This window comes from Ascaphus truei, chromosome 6 (genome assembly GCF_040206685.1).
Source record: "Ascaphus truei isolate aAscTru1 chromosome 6, aAscTru1.hap1, whole genome shotgun sequence".
NCBI lineage: Eukaryota > Metazoa > Chordata > Amphibia > Anura > Ascaphidae > Ascaphus > Ascaphus truei.
Window position 1 is genome coordinate 17463908 of NC_134488.1, and position 20503 is coordinate 17484410.

The 20503-nt window shown below is 42.7% G+C and overlaps 1 protein-coding gene across 4 annotated transcripts in view; it reads left to right on the forward strand.

Annotated features, from left to right (window-relative positions):
- MAD2L2 (mitotic arrest deficient 2 like 2) overlaps positions 1-20503 on the forward strand; it is a 41736-nt gene that overhangs the window by 8569 nt on the left and 12664 nt on the right. For 2 of the 4 annotated variants that reach the window (XM_075603473.1, XM_075603470.1), the window contains exons 3-5: positions 3807-3841; positions 4695-4742; positions 8248-8366. In XM_075603473.1, coding sequence (XP_075459588.1) covers positions 4703-4742; positions 8248-8366 — 159 coding nt within the window. In that variant the 5' untranslated portion in view covers positions 3807-3841; positions 4695-4702. Of the gene's footprint in view, positions 1-2344; positions 2366-3806; positions 3842-4694; positions 4743-8247; positions 8367-20503 lie in introns of those variants that run through there. The other 2 variants (XM_075603472.1, XM_075603471.1) reach the window with 2 other exon arrangements.

Below are 20503 nucleotides of genomic sequence, written 5' to 3' on the forward strand. Positions count from 1 at the left end.
ACATCTCTCCCAGCCCCCCCACATCTCTCCCAGCCCCCCCACATCTCTCCCAGCCCCCCCCCCCACACCTCTCCCAGCCCCCCCCCCCCCACATCTCTCCCAGCCCCCCCCCCCACATATCTCCCAGCCCCCCCACATCTCTCCCAGCCCCCCCACATCTCTCCCAGCCCCCCCCCCCCACATCTCCCAGCCCCCCCCATCTCTCCCAGCCCCCCCCCCCCACATCTCACCCAGACCCCCTCACATCTCTCCCAGACCCCCTCACATCTCTCCCAGACCCCCTCATATCTCTCTCAGACCCCCTCACATCTCTCCAGCCCCCCTCACATCTCTCCCAGCCCCCCTCACATATCTCCCAGCCCCCCTCACATATCTCCCAGCCCCCCTCACATATCTCCCAGCCCCCCTCACATATCTCCCAGCCCCCCTCACATATCTCCCAGCCCCTCTCACATCTCCCCCAGCCCCCCTCACATCTCTCCCAGCCCCCCCCCACATCTCTCCCAGCCCCCCTCACATCTCTCCAGCCCCCCCTCACATCTCTCCCAGCCCCCCTCACATCTCTCCCAGCCTCCCTCACATCTCTCCCAGCCCCCCTCACATCTCTCCCAGCCCCCCCTCACATCTCTCGCAGCCCCCCTCACATCTCTCGCAGACCCCCTCACATCTCTCGCAGACCCCCTCACATCTCTCCCAGCCCCCCTCACATCTCTCACAGCCCCCCTCACATCTCTCACAGCCCCCCTCACATCTCTCACAGCCCCCCTCACATCTCTCCCAGCCCCCTCACATCTCTCCCAGCCCCCCTCACATCTCTCGCAGCCCCCCTCACATCTCTCGCAGCCCCCCTCACATCTCTCCCCAGCCCCCTCACATCTCTCACAGCCCCCTCACATCTCTCCCAGCCCCCTCACATCTCTCCCAGCCCCTCTCACATCTCTCCCAGCTCCCCTCACATCTCTCCCAGCCCCCCTCACATCTCTCACAGCCCCCCTCACATCTCTCCCAGCCCCCCTCACATCTCTCCAGCCCCCCTCACATCTCTCCCAGCCCCCCTCACATCTCTCCCAGCCCCCCTCACATCTCTCCCAGCCCCCTCACATCTCTCCCAGCCCCCTCACATCTCTCCCAGCCCCCCCTCACATCTCTCGCAGCCCCCCTCACATCTCTCGCAGCCCCCCTCACATCTCTCCCAGCCCCCCTCACATCTCTCACAGCCCCCTCACATCTCTCCCAGCCCCCTCACATCTCTCCCAGACCCCCTCACATCTCTCTCAGACCCCCCTCACATCTCTCCCAGCCCCCCTCACATATCTCCCAGCCCCCCTCACGTCTCTCCCAGCCCCCCTCACGTCTCTCCCAGCCCCCCTCACGTCTCTCCCAGCCCCCTCACGTCTCTCCCAGCCCCCCTCACGTCTCCCCAGCCCCCCTCACGTCTCTCCCAGCCCCCCTCACGTCTCTCCCAGCCCCCCTCACGTCTCTCCCAGCCCCCCCTCACGTCTCTCCCAGCCCCCCTCACATATCTCACCCAGCCCCCCTCACATATCTCACCCAGCCCCCCTCACGTCTCTCCCAGCCCCCCTCACATATCTCACCCAGCCCCCCTCGCATATCTCACCCTGCCCCCCTCGCATATCTCACCCAGCCCCCCTCGCATATCTCACCCAGCCCCCCTCGCATATCTCTCCCAGCCCCCCTCGCATATCTCTCCCAGCCTCCCTCACATCTCTCCCAGCCCCCCTCACATCTCTTCCAGCCCCCCTCACATATCTCACCCAGCCCCCCTCACATCTCTCCCAGCCCCCCTCACATCTCTCCCAGCCCCACTCCATGCCTACCTGGGGGGACACAGGCATGGGGAGGGCTCCCCCGGCTGAAAGAATTAGTCGGTAGTAGAATCTCTTGTCAGAGCAGGAGAGAGCTGCATGTGGTGAGGAGCGCTCTATAGCAGCAGACAGGAAGTTCCGGTCAGGCTGCTAGATGGCGCACCTCCCCTGCAGTCCTGCTCTGACTCTCACTCAAGTGATTATGTTACCGGGTAATACTTTCAGCCCGGTGCCACATACCATCTTCCACCGCCGCATATCCTCTCCCCCTGCGCCTATTAAGCACCGGTTCGGCAAACATCAGAAATCCTAAGAACAGGTTCGCACTAACCGGATGAATCCCACCACTGGTTGCCAACCGTGTCACAATAACAACAACAATAATAACTAACAATAGATAATGTTACCTTAGTGAAATTATATTGTATATTATACTGACTGAAAGATTGATTGAAACTGAAAGGCCGCTATTTAGTGAACCCGGGGAAGCAGGATCTCTGCTGATCGATCACGGGAGAACAAATAGATCGGCATCTTAGGTAATTCGTTTTCTATAAAATTATGACAATCTCCAGCAGAATACATCAAACCCAGCTAACTTCTGGAAGGTTATCCACAATATATTCCAGCCTTCTAACCATCAAAAACCAAGTAATATCACTAAGGGGGATATTACTCTGACAAACTCCACTGACATTGCAAATGCTTCAATGATCACTTTGTGGGGTGTGCCACTAACTTATTAGCGAAACGCAGCCCAAACCACAAAACCTAAATCTCATCCTGGGAGTACCCACATAGCCCCACCCCCTCCCAACACTGACCACAACTTTCAATTTGGCCCAGTATCCGAAGAGGAGATTACACAAGTGCTCCTCAAATTAAAACTAAGCAGCTAATGTGGACCTGATTTACTACAATCTAGGTTCCTAAGACTTGGTGCCCCAGCCATTGCCAAACCAATTGCTTCCATAGTCAACTCTATCCTGTCTGAAGGCCATATCCCTAAGACCTGGAAAACTGCCAGAGTTGTCCCAATCTTCAAAAGTGGGGACAAAAACACTGTCTCAAACTACAGGCCAATCTCACTTCTCCCAATTCTATCCAAAGTCATGAAAAATGTGTCCAGTCCCAATTAAGCGACAACTATTCCAAGACAAATTTCCCTAGCCAATTCCAATCTGGCTTTCGCCCCAAACACTCCACCGTAACTACCCTGCTAAAAGTTTGCAATGAAATCCAGTGTGGAATGGAACTCTCCATACCCTCATTTGTACCCCACACTTCCCTTCCCCTTTATATCTAGTTTCCCCTCATTTGTGTGATGATTAGCGCTGTATACATTGCATTAGTAGTCAGTTAGCATTTCCAATTTTGTATATTAATTTGCCGTTTACGTGATTAAATTTGTGGCTTATTCTGAGACTCTACATTTTTCTATCTATCTGACGTGTGCTGGAGCCTACTCTGGGGTTCCTATGATTTGCAGCGGGGTTGTTTGGGCCACTTCGCTCCCCGCACACTGCACATTATCAATACTATTTCGGTCTAGAGTGCTGTCCGTCAGTGTGTATATATACATACATATGTCAAAGTCTTTAAGCGTTAATTGGTATCTTCAAAGTGCAATGACAGGCTAAGATTATAGTAGGAGCGCATGGCGTCGCCTGAGCGATGGGTGAACTCAGCTTCCAGCGATTGGGGAGGCGTGGCGGATGCGTCACCAGGCTGGTTCGCCCTCATTGGCTGAACCACTCACGTGATGCGGCCGTTACGGCGAAAAAACGAAATGATTTGCCTTGAAAAATCTACTGCACGGTCGCTCTGCATCGTGCCCGCGTGCACTATGGCCGACCCCTATCAGCTGCTGCACTCTGTTCTCACAGCGCGCAAAATTGCACCATTGCGCTTACTATAATCGCAGTCTTAGTGTTAAAGCAGCAATACGGGTTTCAGATTTTTACATTTTTTTTATTACAGGACAAGCTGAAAGTACCCGGCGTTGCTCTGGTATTGTAAGAAACCAATATCATCCCTCCTCCCCTCCTGTCACCCCCTACCTCCCTAACCCCCTTCGCTCTCCCTCCCCCCTCATCTCTCTCCCTCCCATCACTTTCCTTTAATACCTTACGATGTCCCCAATTCTTTCCACCTCTCTCTCCTTCCCCAGCCTTCTTACTTTCTCCTCCCGTCCCAACTGACTTCCTCTCTTTCTTTCTCCGTCTGCTTTCTATGTGTTTTTGTCACGGGAGACCAATGCCTTTAACACCAAAATAACTCTAGCATGTAATATAACTGTTTGCATGGTTAGAGAGTATTGGGAAGAGTTTCAGCTCACTGTGTGGTCATAGCTCAGAGCAGCATTATAGACGTAAGGATTTATTCACAAAGCCCGAAAGTGGCTGATCACCGCAATCTGCTACTCAATTCAGTGGCAGTTTTTGTCCAACCGCGATGCGGTCGCCTGCTACGGAGCTTCCTGATTATTGCCGTATGTGCTCGACACTTATTTCCTGCTGTATTTAGTGTTATAAGATGATAGATTCAAGTGTATAAGGTGTTTGTAAATGGTATTGTATTGTATAAATGTGTGTGTATGCGGATATCGATCTATCTCAGAGGCAGCAGACTTCATTGCTCCACTGATACTACGTTCTAACGCAGAATAGCCCAGCATAATGTGCCTGTGGGAGCAGTGAGCTTTGCTACATCTGTAAATACACGTGTGTTACATGTCATGTCACGCTGGACCACTTAAAAAAATAGTGTGATGTGCCACATCCTGAACAACATCCAAGGCAGATATTGTTGCTACTCCAGGTCTCTGAGCCTGACCGTAACCTTTTTACAAATATTTTTTCTGATCAGATGGAACAATGACAACTTTAACTCGCCAAGATCTGAACTTTGGACAAGGTAATAACTGGGTTTTTGTTGTTTGTCTTGATGATTTGTCATTAGTAAGTGTATTTGGGGGTGCACCTTAATTGCATTAATGTCTATAGCTTAGAAATGTTGCATTGGTGCTTATTAAATGCGCTTGGGAGAGTTGTCAGCAGGAAGGTTCATATTAAAATGACCCGAAAAGTAGATGTTCATATATTTAATATATACCTCTTTAATGTTGTCCAGTCACTGTACCTTTAAGTTAACATAACTTTTCACTTTCATTTGCAATACAGGTGGTTAATTTCATGAAGCCATTGTGGCTGGAAAATGAATTAATATAAAATCTCCAATGAGCATATTCTTAATATTCTGATTACAATTGTGTAAGTTAAATCCGCAAATAGAATTTTCTTTATCTCCCTAAACACATTTTTGATTATTTGGCAGAACTGCAAAGTAATGATCGTTTTAAAGATCCCAAGAAGATACTCCTCACTGATGTATCCAGCGTTATTACACCTGCTGGCGCTTTGCAGCAAGACATACAAAATGCGCCAGTGGGGGGGGGGGGAAACATCCAGTGTTTTGAAGCAGCCACGGGAGAGAAGGGGATTTTGCCCCCAAGAGCGCGTCCGCGTGTGCAATAGCGTTGGCTGCGTCTGTGTTTGAGTTAAAGACGCCGGTCCCCGTGATCTCTTCCCTTTCCCCGTCTGGTAGGAATGATCGCAATACTGTGGAAATCCAGACAGTGTTTCATGTCGCAATGATTTTTAATTCTTCACCTTTTTTTATCCGTTAACAATTTTAAAAAAATTGGACAGTTAAATAGAAAAAAAAATACACCGAGGCACCTTGCTCACCGTGCGTAACAAGGAAGCAGTATCAGGGGCAGAGGGAGAATCAAGAGTGAGAAAAACAGCACAGTGGCCACAAGGGGTCACGCAAAGTCCCTCAAGGTTGCACTCTAGATTAATTATAATATATACATTAAGTAACTGTACAAATGACTGTTACCTCAAGTTATAAAGTACGTAGACCAGTCATATGATCCCACAAGACCACATATACCAAAACCGTGGACAATTTAATACAAAATAAAATCCGACGAAACTCGTAAAATAACAACTAATGAATAACTTAAAAAGTCCCCTAAAGGGCAAAACGGAGATGGATTGGTTGTGAGTAGTGGGATACTGTAGCACAACCCGAGACTGGAAATTGTAATAAAGTTCCAGATAATATACGGAGATTCTTAACCACACTAACAACTGCATACAGTACAGTGCGACAACAGCTAGAGAATACATACATGAATCTTGCCATAGGTAGAAACATTATACTTGCAAATAGGTGCTGAGTAGTAGTGTATAGCAGCTATATAGCCCAACAGTTGGATAAAGGGCCAGGATATAATACCCATCAAGCATTAATATGCACTGTATACACTGAGTATTATGGAGGCTGCGTTTCAACAACCTCAATGTACTGTAGTTTAAGCAAGAAATATACGACCTGACTACTAGATGCATAGTGGTTTTCTTCCCATAGGCCGAACCCTGGAGTGTCAGGGATCAAAAAAAGCTGTTTTTGCACGCTCCGTTTTGCCCTCCGTGATCGTCAGTGTAATTACGTCACTATGCCCCATGTGCAAGTATAATGTTTCTACCTATAGCAAGATTCATGTATGTATTCTCTAGCTGTTGTTGCACTGTACTGTATGCAGTTGTTAGTGTGGTTAAGAATCTCAGTATATTATCTGGAACTTTATTACAATTTCCAGTCTCTGGTTGTTCTACAGCAGCGGTGCGCAAAGTGGGGGGCGGGAGATTGTGCTGGGGGGGCGCGGGCAGTTGCAGAGGCCCCGCACTCTTCCCCCAGGCATTTAAATTAAATGCCGGGGGATCGCGTGAGGCCCCTGCAACTGTTTACTTACCGGGATTCAGCCGTCTGTGTTGCATCGCCATGGCTACGCGGTGTCTGCGGGACCATGTGACGTGACGTCACACGCCCACGCAGCGTCATCTGACGCGGATGAAGGAAGGCAGGGAGGCGCGAGAGCCGGAGGCAGGGGGGCGCAGCACCAAAAGTTTGCGCTCCCCTGTTCTACAGTATACCACTACTCACAACCAATCCATCTCCGTTTTGCCCTTTAGGGGACTTTTTAAGTTATTCATTAGTTGTTATTTTACGAGTTTCGTCGGATTTTATTTTGTATTAAATTGTCTACTGTTTTGGTATATGTGGTCTTGTGGGATCATATGACTGGTCTACGTACTTTATAACTTGTGGTAACAGTCATTTGTACAGTTACTTAATGTATACAGGCAGTCCTCGGTTATCCGACACAATGCATTACTCAAAATGGCGTTGTAAAGCGAAACACATTTTCCCATAGGAACACTGTTTAAATGAAAGGTTCCGTTCCTGAAGGCATATTTAACACTAAAATACACCAAATATTTTATGCAGGCAATAAGATATGCAGCACACACATAAATTATATAGTGTATATACTGTATTATATATATAATATTACATAATATAAAATATATTATATAGTATTATATTATATATATATACAGTATATATATATATATATATATACACTCTTACGACGCTTTGTAACGTTGTTTATGTGAATGTGTGTATATATATATATACACACATACACAACGTTGCAAAGCGTCTTAAGAGCGTTGGATAAGCCGTTTTGGCGTTGTAAAAATGAACATAGGTATGCATTGCATAGCGTTGGATAAGCCATTCGTTGTAAAGCGAAGCGTTGTAAAACGAGGACTGCCTGTATATTATAATTAATCTAGAGTGCAACCTTGAGGGACTTTGAGTGACCCCTTGTGGCCACTTTGCTGTTTTTCTCAACAGTTAAATAGAAAAAAGAAAGAGTAAATGATAAACATGGTGCAAAATATTATCCTTTATTTGTAAAGTGCCAATATGTTCCGCGGTGCGGTACAGTGGGGGTACAGCGTGATATCGATTACAAACGGAATGACATCGAAATAAGGACAGACCAGGGCAAACATACAGCAGGCAGTGAGGGCGCTGCTCCGGAGAGCTTACAATCTAGAGGGAATAAGGGGCAGTGTTGAAACAAAAGGTAAAGTGGCTGCTCACTGTGGGACGGCGTATGTGCCAGGATGGGGTATGGTCCAGCAGTACAGCGGGATCCATTAAGGATTAGGGGGTGTTAGCATGGAGTTTGGTTTAGTGGCACAGATGGTGGGTGGATACTTGTGTACACCACCTGTAACGTAGCACGAGTTCTGAGCAGTGATTGAACGGCTTCCAATGTTACAAATGAAAAACGGGAGGACACATTCTTTGTTTGTAGAAAGACTCCTCTGTCTATTACTAATAGTCATTTTGCAGTTTAAGAATGATGTATTACTACATTGCACAATGAATGCAAAGGGTAGGCCCATGCTTTCAGACTCCGCAGCCCAGTGGTTCTGACGACCTGCTATCCGTGATGTAACTGAGCCATTTCCCCGTTGCTTTCCTTTCCCTATAGTTGTTGCTGACATATTATGTGAGTTTCTGGAGGTGGCTGTTCATCTTATACTCTACGTCCGAGAAGTTTATCCCATTGGGATCTTCCAGAAGAGAAAGAAGTATAATGTGCCAGTACAGGTAGACGACGCTTGTATTTCTTTTTCAATGAGAGCTCGACTTCTGGCATTTAGAAAATCATTGCAAAGAAAAAGAAAGAGACTAGGATCCCGCCCTCCACCTAAGTGATCATTTCACATTAACTGGTAAGAGGGGTGTTTGCCACCTCCACTGATAAGAGAATATTTACTTACATGACGAAACAAAAGAAATAAAATCAAGACTCACAGTACTAACTATGTTGTGATCTTGGTAGGTAAAGTAATCCTACCATGAATATTTGTAGCTCATGACTGTAAGAATGTACCTATATATATATATATATATATATAAACACCTGGCTAAACTGGCAAACACACCTAAAGTTGCTACTTATCATAAACAAAAGTGCACGTGTAATGAAGTGAGTATATACAAATGGTAAAATTAATTACACTAAGTGACAGTGACTAGTAAATGTGAGTACATAATGACAGTAGCTAAATCAGTATGTGCCACCTGATTGCAGCGGTATAAATATCGATGCATATGTTCTTTGTATATCCAATGTAATGCTCAAACATAGGGGATATGGCTCCCTCTTGTGGTCTAACCTATTATATGTCTACAGAGACAGCTGCTATAGCCAGTGCTTTCATGCTTGCAATATACAGTACACAACAATCGGATCGCATTGTTGCTGTTAGCTCATACAAACAACCTCCTATAGGGAGGAGAGGTTGGACGTATACTGCTGAGTCCTGTGGGATGTTTATATCACCAAATAGTGTGGTGACTATACCCTTGGGACAAGCTGACAGTTAGTATAGTCACATTTACTAGTCACTGTCACTTAGTGTAATTAATTTTACCATTTGTATATACTCACTTCATTACACGTGCACTTTTGTTTATGATAAGTAGCAACTTTAGGTGTGTTTGCCAGTTTAGCCAGGTGTTTATATATATATATATATATATATATATATATATATATATATATATATATGGAGAAGAATGACCTAAGCGCAAGTGAGATAAGGAATAGAGAGAACACAAAAAAGAGAGAGAATCATAGGGCAGTATATCTATATAGAGTGGATAATAGGCTGGTAAGATATGCGCTTACACTGATTAGATGAATATAAGCCTGTAATCCTCTCAGGGACTCACGAACGTAGCTTGTGGGTGGCTTGTCTGTAAACTGCTGGGACTTCAGGAACTGCTCCTTGTTGGCAATCTGCTGCTGCTGTTTCAGGTGCTCTTCATCATAGGCACTCGTATCTCGCTGTGGAAGAATCTCACAAGGGGGGGAGGAGGGAGGGGGAAAAAAACGGAAGGGGACAAAATATGTGTAAAATCGTTTTTAATCTAAAAATGGAGACTAGTTAAAATCTAGGTAATCAACTCACACTTTGTGAGAAAAATATAGGCAGTAGAGAGTGTTTTGCGAGTCTCTCACACTCGTGTGGAAATGCCGGTTACCAGTCCTCTCTGCAGTGTCTCTGAGTTCCGCACCACGTGATCGACCGTGGCGTGTGACGCTGCATGTGACGCGGTCCAGCTCTCGCGATGTTTCCTGTCTGTCAGTGCAGGGATTCAATTCCGGAGCTCCAAACGAAAATCATGCAGAGGCTTCTCGGCGTCTCTCTCTTCACTGCTGATGAACAAGCTGGCCCTACGCGTTTCTCCCAGCGGGCTTCGTCAGGGGCTGCTAATGATACACTAATCCCTACCAGGGTACTTATATACCTCCCCAACAATGATTGGCTCATTCATAATTAACTCAATCAATTACATTTTTCAATAAAGTATATTGCTACAAACATCACTATCATTGTGTATTATTGGAATCATCTTAAACCAGATTAGCATATAGAAAAACAGACAAATAGCATGAGAAACTTGTGTTGTACAGACAAAGCAACCTGCACTCAGCTGGTGCTTTATAACATATGCCTCAAATAAGTATTAGTGCAACCACATATGTATTGAAGTGGGACATAGATGGTATTATTGCTCTAACCAGCTGGTCAAGGTTTAAGAACAATTTTATTCAATATTAGGGACCAACAGGAGGATGTCCACAAATCATGTTTAATCTAATTGTGATATTTATATATCCCAAATTTAACCTAGGATAAATAATATCATATGATGTCATAAGATATTTTAAAAGGAATATAGGAATGTTTAATGGTGTCAAATAACCCAAATGGAATTTTATAGATATATCTTGGGCTAATTTAAATTAATTTACGGAGATTTTTAGAAAATTAGATCCTATTGTAGGATTATCTAATTTAAATATAAACAGCAAAGACAGCAAAGAGAACCTGGAGCTATCCTTATATGATATATAACTCCGGAATAACTCCTACGATACTATAATTCTTAAGCATGATAAATCTAAATATTTCTGTTTACAGAAATGTCAGCAATAATAGCCTGACTTAATATCTAACTACACTTACCCAACTGTGACAAATAATTAAATAATAATATATAAAGTGACAAACATAATTTATTAAACCAAAGTATATAATAACCTTGGTTATTAGTGTATATTAATATTTAATTCCCAAACTTACTTCAATATGAAATTCTATCACCTAATATAGTGACATGTGCTTATAATCCAGATTAATACTCTACAGTGAGATATATACTATAATAGAAAAATTAATTAATAAAAAGAAAAAACATATTATTAAATTGATAACGATAAATATTGTATAATTTATAGATACATAGGTCCAACATATGGTGATTGTACCTCCATATAGACTTCCAATCTTAATACAGACTGATATAAAGAACAATTCTAAACACATGAACTTATGAATAGTCTATTCTTAATATAATGCCAGTATGTGAACAGTCTATGGCCCACAGTATACATGTTCCAGGTAGTAGGGTGGTGTGTATACCATATAGCGTATACCGTATAGCTGGTTTATTAATATTTACTGAGCCAATACATACTCTATAGCCCACACTGTATAAATTCATGGTACGCTGATAAGATGTTAACGCTAGACACATATGCAGTAAACTATTGCATAACTGTCGGTACTAGAAATCTTGACATACATATCTGTCAATACAGAGTATTGTTATATATGGATCAGTGTAATATAAAAATGGGCAATTTGGTGGGTAGTATACCCTACAAATAGGTGAATACTACACAATGAAAAAATGCCAAATCAGAGGCATGGTGCACAGTATATATTAACAGATCTTTAAACCAAAATCTAGAGAATTCGGTGGATAATGTCCACCTCTCACCTTCAACACCTTTATCAAATACAGGCAGAGAATGTCAAGTTTATCTATAGCATTATTACAACAAGATATTATCTAGCACTAAGAAACTTTATTACCAAGATTATTCAGAAAAACATAAGATGACATATTATAGTGTATTCATTCTTACAATAGTTGCCTCCAAATGTAGTGATCACAAATGAAAAGATTTTTTAAAAGAAAAAGCACATACACAGAATCAATGTCAAACAATACACAGGGCTGAGTACATCCTTAGCAGAGCACATAGAGAGAGCTTGGGGATGCATGTTAGTCCTTTAAGAAGGATCCCAGGTCAATATCGATGTTCATACCGTTTGGAATGAGTGTTTTCATAGTATAAATCCAAAAGGTTTCCTGTCGTGAAATTTTGATGACCTGGTTCCCCCCCCTCCAATTGGGATGAATTCTATCAATACCAAAGAACTTTAGCCCATTCGGATTTTGGTTATGATGTTCCTTAAAGTGTTTGGACACACTATGCTGCATAAATCCTCGCTCAATGTTCTTTATGTGCTCTGCTATCCTTAACTTTAATTTTCTAGTTGTTCTCCCTATGTATTGTTTGTCACATGGACATTGCAACATGTAGATCACATAGGTGGAGTTGCAATCAATGAAATCCTTGATTTCAAACTCCTCTTGTGTTACGTGAGATGTAACTTTTCTAAAGGACTTTTGTGTGTTGGGATTGATCTTACACCCTCTACATGTTTGGCATTTAAAAAAGCCTTTAGCTACACTTATTGGTTTAGTGCATTCTTTCTTTAGGCAACTTGGTGCCAATCTTTGCTTTAAATTTGGGGCCTTTGTGAATATAATCTCAGGATTTTTCGGCAATATTTGTTGCAGCATTGGATCTTGATGGAGGATCTTCCAATGTTTCTGGAATATCCTCCTTATATTGTGTGAGGATTCGTTATATCTCGTAATGAATGGAATTGAGACCTTATCCTTCTCTCCTTTCCTCCCTTGTTCCCTAGTTGGTTTATACGTTAACAGATCTTTTCTCTCCATTTGTGTTACTCTTTGGTAAGCTGTTTCTACCACCTCCTTTTTGTATTTTCTTTCATGAAATTTGGACATTAATTCATGTGCTTGTTCATGATAAGTGCTCTCCAGAGTACAATTCCTACGCACTCTTTGCAATTGGCCCAAAGGTATGTTGTCTATCCATTTGTCTAGATGGCCACTATCGCCCATTAAGAAGTTGTGACAGTCCACTTCTTTTACGTGGGTCTTGGTCTCTAAGGCTCCATCTTGAACATATATAAACAAGTCTAAAAACTCTATATTGACTTTACTATATTTGTTGGTAAATTTTAAATTATAGGGGTTGTTGTTTAATTGTGCCAAAAACTTGTCTAGTAGCTCTAGGCTGTCGTCCCAAATGAATAAAATGTCGTCAATATATCTATGCCAGGATACCAGATTTGCTCCATACTCATGACCAGACCAGATGTATTGGTCTTCCCACATACCCATCAGGATATTGGCATAATTTGGAGCAAATCTGGTACCCATGGCAGTACCCCTAACCTGTAGATAGTATTTATTGTCGTACCAGAAATAGTTGTGGGTAAGAATGTGGGCTATACAATCCACTATAAATCTAATCTGTAATGGATCTAGTAATTTTCCTTGAGTGAGGACTTCACGTACTGCAAGACACCCTTGTTGGTGATCAATCACCGTATACAGAGAGCTGACATCACACGTAACTAGTACGTATGACTCGCTCCACACCACCTCTTGTATTAATTTTAGTACTTGGATACTATCCTGAACATAGCTTCTAAGTTGTTTTACTGGCTGTTTGAGAAAAATATCTATGTATCCCGAGAGGTTGGCGGTGAGGGATTTTATTCCTGAAACTATCGGACGTCCTGGGGGGTTGGTGGCATCTTTGTGGAGTTTCGGTAAATGGTAGAAAACCGGAATCCTTGGGGATTCAGTATTTAAGTAATCCCATTCTGTTTTATCAAGGATTCCATCTCTATATCCTTGATTTAATAATTCTGTCAATTCTATCTTGAATTGGTCAGTGGGGTTGTTTGGTAATATGGTATATGTAACCACGTCCCCTAGTAGTCTATGAGACTCGTTGTCATAGTAACTCCTATTTAAGATTGCCACCCCCCCCCCCTTATCTGCTGGTTTTATGACTATGTCATTTCTATCCGATAATTCCTTTACTGCTTCCAATTCGGTTTTAGTTAGATTTTTTGCAGTTCTGGATTTTTTATCTTTGCCCAGTTTTTCTAAATCCTCTTGGACCAACTTCGTGAATGTATCAATATGTCCTCCTTTTAAATAACTAGGGTAGAAGATTGAACTCTTTCTACAGGGGGAATGTACGAATCGGTCACATGTGGTGATATTTGCTCCAAATTATGCCAATATCCTGATGGGTATGTGGGAAGACCAATACATCTGGTCTGGTCATGAGTATGGAGCAAATCTGGTATCCTGGCATAGATATATTGACGACATTTTATTCATTTGGGACGGCAGCCTAGAGCTACTAGACAAGTTTTTGGCACAATTAAACAACAACCCCTATAATTTAAAATTTACCAACAAATATAGTAAAGTCAATATAGAGTTTTTAGACTTGTTTATATATGTTCAAGATGGAGCCTTAGAGACCAAGACCCACGTAAAAGAAGTGGACTGTCACAACTTCTTAATGGGCGATAGTGGCCATCTAGACAAATGGATAGACAACATACCTTTGGGCCAATTGCAAAGAGTGCGTAGGAATTGTACTCTGGAGAGCACTTATCATGAACAAGCACATGAATTAATGTCCAAATTTCATGAAAGAAAATACAAAAAGGAGGTGGTAGAAACAGCTTACCAAAGAGTAACACAAATGGAGAGAAAAGATCTGTTAACGTATAAACCAACTAGGGAACAAGGGAGGAAAGGAGAGAAGGATAAGGTCTCAATTCCATTCATTACGAGATATAACGAATCCTCACACAATATAAGGAGGATATTCCAGAAACATTGGAAGATCCTCCATCAAGATCCAATGCTGCAACAAATATTGCCGAAAAATCCTGAGATTATATTCACAAAGGCCCCAAATTTAAAGCAAAGATTGGCACCAAGTTGCCTAAAGAAAGAATGCACTAAACCAATAAGTGTAGCTAAAGGCTTTTTTAAATGCCAAACATGTAGAGGGTGTAAGATCAATCCCAACACACAAAAGTCCTTTAGAAAAGTTACATCTCACGTAACACAAGAGGAGTTTGAAATCAAGGATTTCATTGATTGCAACTCCACCTATGTGATCTACATGTTGCAATGTCCATGTGACAAACAATACATAGGGAGAACAACTAGAAAATTAAAGTTAAGGATAGCAGAGCACATAAAGAACATTGAGCGAGGATTTATGCAGCATAGTGTGTCCAAACACTTTAAGGAACATCATAACCAAAATCCGAATGGGCTAAAGTTCTTTGGTATTGATAGAATTCATCCCAATTGGAGGGGGGGGAACCAGGTCATCAAAATTTCACGACAGGAAACCTTTTGGATTTATACTATGAAAACACTCATTCCAAACGGTATGAACATCGATATTGACCTGGGATCCTTCTTAAAGGACTAACATGCATCCCCAAGCTCTCTCTATGTGCTCTGCTAAGGATGTACTCAGCCCTGTGTATTGTTTGACATTGATTCTGTGTATGTGCTTTTTCTTTTAAAAAATCTTTTCATTTGTGATCACTACATTTGGAGGCAACTATTGTAAGAATGAATACACTATAATATGTCATCTTATGTTTTTCTGAATAATCTTGGTAATAAAGTTTCTTAGTGCTAGATAATATCTTGTTGTAATAATGCTATAGATAAACTTGACATTCTCTGCCTGTATTTGATAAAGGTGTTGAAGGTGAGAGGTGGACATTATCCACCGAATTCTCTAGATTTTGGTTTAAAGATCTGTTAATATATACTGTGCACCATGCCTCTGATTTGGCATTTTTTCATTGTGTAGTATTCACCTATTTGTAGGGTATACTACCCACCAAATTGCCCATTTTTATATTACACTGATCCATATATAACAATACTCTGTATTGACAGATATGTATGTCAAGATTTCTAGTACCGACAGTTATGCAATAGTTTACTGCATATGTGTCTAGCGTTAACATCTTATCAGCGTACCATGAATTTATACAGTGTGGGCTATAGAGTATGTATTGGCTCAGTAAATATTAATAAACCAGCTATACGGTATACGCTATATGGTATACACACCACCCTACTACCTGGAACATGTATACTGTGGGCCATAGACTGTTCACATACTGGCATTATATTAAGAATAGACTATTCATAAGTTCATGTGTTTAGAATTGTTCTTTATATCAGTCTGTATTAAGATTGGAAGTCTATATGGAGGTACAATCACCATATGTTGGACCTATGTATCTATAAATTATACAATATTTATCGTTATCAATTTAATAATATGTTTTTTCTTTTTATTAATTAATTTTTCTATTATAGTATATATCTCACTGTAGAGTATTAATCTGGATTATAAGCACATGTCACTATATTAGGTGATAGAATTTCATATTGAAGTAAGTTTGGGAATTAAATATTAATATACACTAATAACCAAGGTTATTATATACTTTGGTTTAATAAATTATGTTTGTCACTTTATATATTATTATTTAATTATTTGTCACAGTTGGGTAAGTGTAGTTAGATATTAAGTCAGGCTATTATTGCTGACATTTCTGTAAACAGAAATATTTAGATTTATCATGCTTAAGAATTATAGTATCGTAGGAGTTATTCCGGAGTTATATATCATATAAGGATAGCTCCAGGTTCTCTTTGCTGTCTTTGCTGTTTATATTTAAATTAGATAATCCTACAATAGGATCTAATTTTCTAAAAATCTCCGTAAATTAATTTAAATTAGCCCAAGATATATCTATAAAATTCCATTTGGGTTATTTGACACCATTAAACATTCCTATATTCCTTTTAAAATATCTTATGACATCATATGATATTATTTATCCTAGGTTAAATTTGGGATATATAAATATCACAATTAGATTAAACATGATTTGTGGACATCCTCCTGTTGGTCCCTAATATTGAATAAAATTGTTCTTAAACCTTGACCAGCTGGTTAGAGCAATAATACCATCTATGTCCCACTTCAATACATATGTGGTTGCACTAATACTTATTTGAGGCATATGTTATAAAGCACCAGCTGAGTGCAGGTTGCTTTGTCTGTACAACACAAGTTTCTCATGCTATTTGTCTGTTTTTCTATATGCTAATCTGGTTTAAGATGATTCCAATAATACACAATGATAGTGATGTTTGTAGCAATATACTTTATTGAAAAATGTAATTGATTGAGTTAATTATGAATGAGCCAATCATTGTTGGGGAGGTATATAAGTACCCTGGTAGGGATTAGTGTATCATTAGCAGCCCCTGACGAAGCCCGCTGGGAGAAACGCGTAGGGCCAGCTTGTTCATCAGCAGTGAAGAGAGAGACGCCGAGAAGCCTCTGCATGATTTTCGTTTGGAGCTCCGGAATTGAATCCCTGCACTGACAGACAGGAAACATCGCGAGAGCTGGACCGCGTCACATGCAGCGTCACACGCCACGGTCGATCACGTGGTGCGGAACTCAGAGACACTGCAGAGAGGACTGGTAACCGGCATTTCCACACGAGTGTGAGAGACTCGCAAAACACTCTCTACTGCCTATATTTTTCTCACAAAGTGTGAGTTGATTACCTAGATTTTAACTAGTCTCCATTTTTAGATTAAAAACGATTTTACACATATTTTGTCCCCTTCCGTTTTTTTCCCCCTCCCTCCTCCCCCCCTTGTGAGATTCTTCCACAGCGAGATACGAGTGCCTATGATGAAGAGCACCTGAAACAGCAGCAGCAGATTGCCAACAAGGAGCAGTTCCTGAAGTCCCAGCAGTTTACAGACAAGCCACCCACAAGCTACGTTCGTGAGTCCCTGAGAGGATTACAGGCTTATATTCATCTAATCAGTGTAAGCGCATATCTTACCAGCCTATTATCCACTCTATATAGATATACTGCCCTATGATTCTCTCTCTTTTTTGTGTTCTCTCTATTCCTTATCTCACTTGCGCTTAGGTCATTCTTCTCCAGATCTTCCAGGCGGCAAGTGTGGAGCCGCAGACCTAAACAGCTGCATTGTGTAGGGTTAGAGGTGAACCAGGGTACGTACCCCCCCTCCCATTTTTTTTTTGGCTTTTTATAGTGGTGAGAATATCATTATCCTCAGGTACAAACTGTTTAGATTTGCGCTGTGTGTTTCTTCTGTATATATATATATATATGTACTTTCTTACAGTCATGAGCTACAAATATTCATGGTAGGATTACTTTACCTACCAAGATCACAAACATAGTTAGTACTGTGAGTCTTGATTTTATTTCTTTTGTTTCATCATGTAAATAAATATTCTCTTATTAGTGGAGGTGGCAAACACCCCTCTTACCAGTTATTGTGAAATGATCACTTAGGTGGAGGGCGGGATCCTAGTGGGATCTTTCTTTTTCTTTGCAATAAACCTTTATCCCCACGTGCACCCCCATAGGTTTTGCTGAAGCAGAAGCCCCTTTTCCTTCTATATACATTTAAAAAAATCACCCTATATGGCAGGAGTGGCCAACTTCAGTCCTCAAGGGCAACCAACGGGTCAGGTTTTAAGGATATCCCTGCTTCAGCACAGGTGGCCCAATCAATGAATGAGTCACTGATTGAGCCACCTGTGCTGAAGCAGGCATATCCTTAAAACCTGACCTGTTGGTGGCCCTTGAGGATTGGAGTTGTATAACAATCTGTGTTACTTCACTCTCATCCAGTTGTGTGATAGACGATATGTGGAATATGATGTTACTGCTAATTTTGCCACCCTTTCAAGAGTACCTGTGTATAGTGTGTCACTGCTATTTCTTCCCCCACTGTATTCAAAACCATTTCAATGAACCCTGAAGCCTGTAGCAGTGTTGAAATTCTATACCTCACTGCATTCGGATACAACTCAATTCACTTAAACTAACGCAACTCATTTCCCAACCCACATGGATAAAGCTGAAATTGCACAACCATTCCTTGCTAGACTGGATCCTCTCCTCAAATCCCAGCAGAATCCAATCCTCTGGCATCCTTCCTGACATTTTCAGTGACCATGCAATAGTGTACTGTGTGAGTGTAACGCGTAGCTCACCACAAACGAAGTGCGACTGCGGTGCTGAGGCAGGGAATTGAGTAACGCTGACCCACAGCCACGCGGGCGCGCCTAGAGTGTAGAGTAGTCGTTCAGGCCAGGTCAGGATTACGGATGGTAGAATAGTAATGGTACTTGCCAGTTTAATGGAGAGTTGCGGAACGTCGGTGTGCGTAGTCAGGTTCAGGATTGGAGAAGGTCGCATCGTAGGAGTACTTAGCCAATGGTCAGGACTGGAGCCAGGAGAGTAGTCAGACAAGCCGGATCAGGAGTAGAGAGAAACGGAGTCCAAGGTACTAGCAGGGTCAGGCAACGAGAGATTAAACAGCAAGCAAGGCAAGGTTCAGGAACTAGATGTGGCAAGGCACGGCGTCACAACGACTATGCTCAGCGATGACTGACTGCAGACTGAAGGTGTAACAACCGGGGAGTCACGCCGCCCTCGGCGTGCTCACCTGCAACTTCGCCGGGTTCTCCCGCGCCGCGCAACCAGCCTTCCTCCAGGCCGCCCGATCGCCGCCGCACCAAGGCGCGCACAGAGGCGCTCCAGTCTCTTAAAGACACACTACCCCGACGAAACGCTGCAATCAAATGCAGGCTTACTCACTGGTATCTCTAGCTCCTCCCCAGGGAGCCCTTCTGGACCTATCCCTGTCGCAGCCTGGTCCATTCAAACACCCCCACCTTGCTACCCTGCCATTGGATCCTCTCACCTATATATGCTCCACGGTGTCACTGACTCGTCGGCTGAGCATAGAACCACTTGCTGTTCTCATCACTCTCTGCCTCCCTAGTCCTGTCGTGTCAGCAGGGAGGCTGGAGGAGCGTCCACGATGTGTTACAGGGCGAGGGGCGGGATCAGGGTCCGTGGCAGCATGAAGAGGCAGCGCAGGATCCGCGCGCGCGTCACAGGACCAGGGGATTGCGCAACCTGAGTGTCTGCTGCAGAAGGGACTGAGAGGCGAGGAGACGGTCTTTGCACGCCAGGATGGCGAATCCTCACAGTAAAGAAAATTAAATCACCCAAATCAAGCCCTCAAGTTCTCCTCACTAGAACATTTACAAACTTAAACCCACAACAGTTTCTGGCTGACTTTACCAGCTGCCTTAGGTACAGAATCGACTTAATTCCCGACCCTGATTCTGCGCTCGACTATTTCCAATCCGAGTTGTTAAAACTCTGCGATACCCATGCTCCACTACGCAGAATAAGGGTACGGGGGGCCCACCTTCCGTACAACTGACCTTATAGCACTCTACCAGCTCAGGGATGCCTTGTTCAAAAGCTACAAAGTAACTGGCACTACCAAGGATCTCAATCACTACAGATGCATGCGGAACATGTGCACAAGGCAAACAAGGCATGCAAAAGCACAATATTACTCTGACAATCTCCACCAAAATACAACAAACCCAGCTAACTTCTGTAAGATTATCCATAATATATTCCAGCCTTCCAACCATCAACAACCAAGTAATATCACTGAGGATATTACTCTGACAAACCCCACTGACATTGAAATGCATTCAATGATTACTTTGTGGGGTGTGCCACTAACTTGTTACCAAAACGCAACCCAAACCACAAACA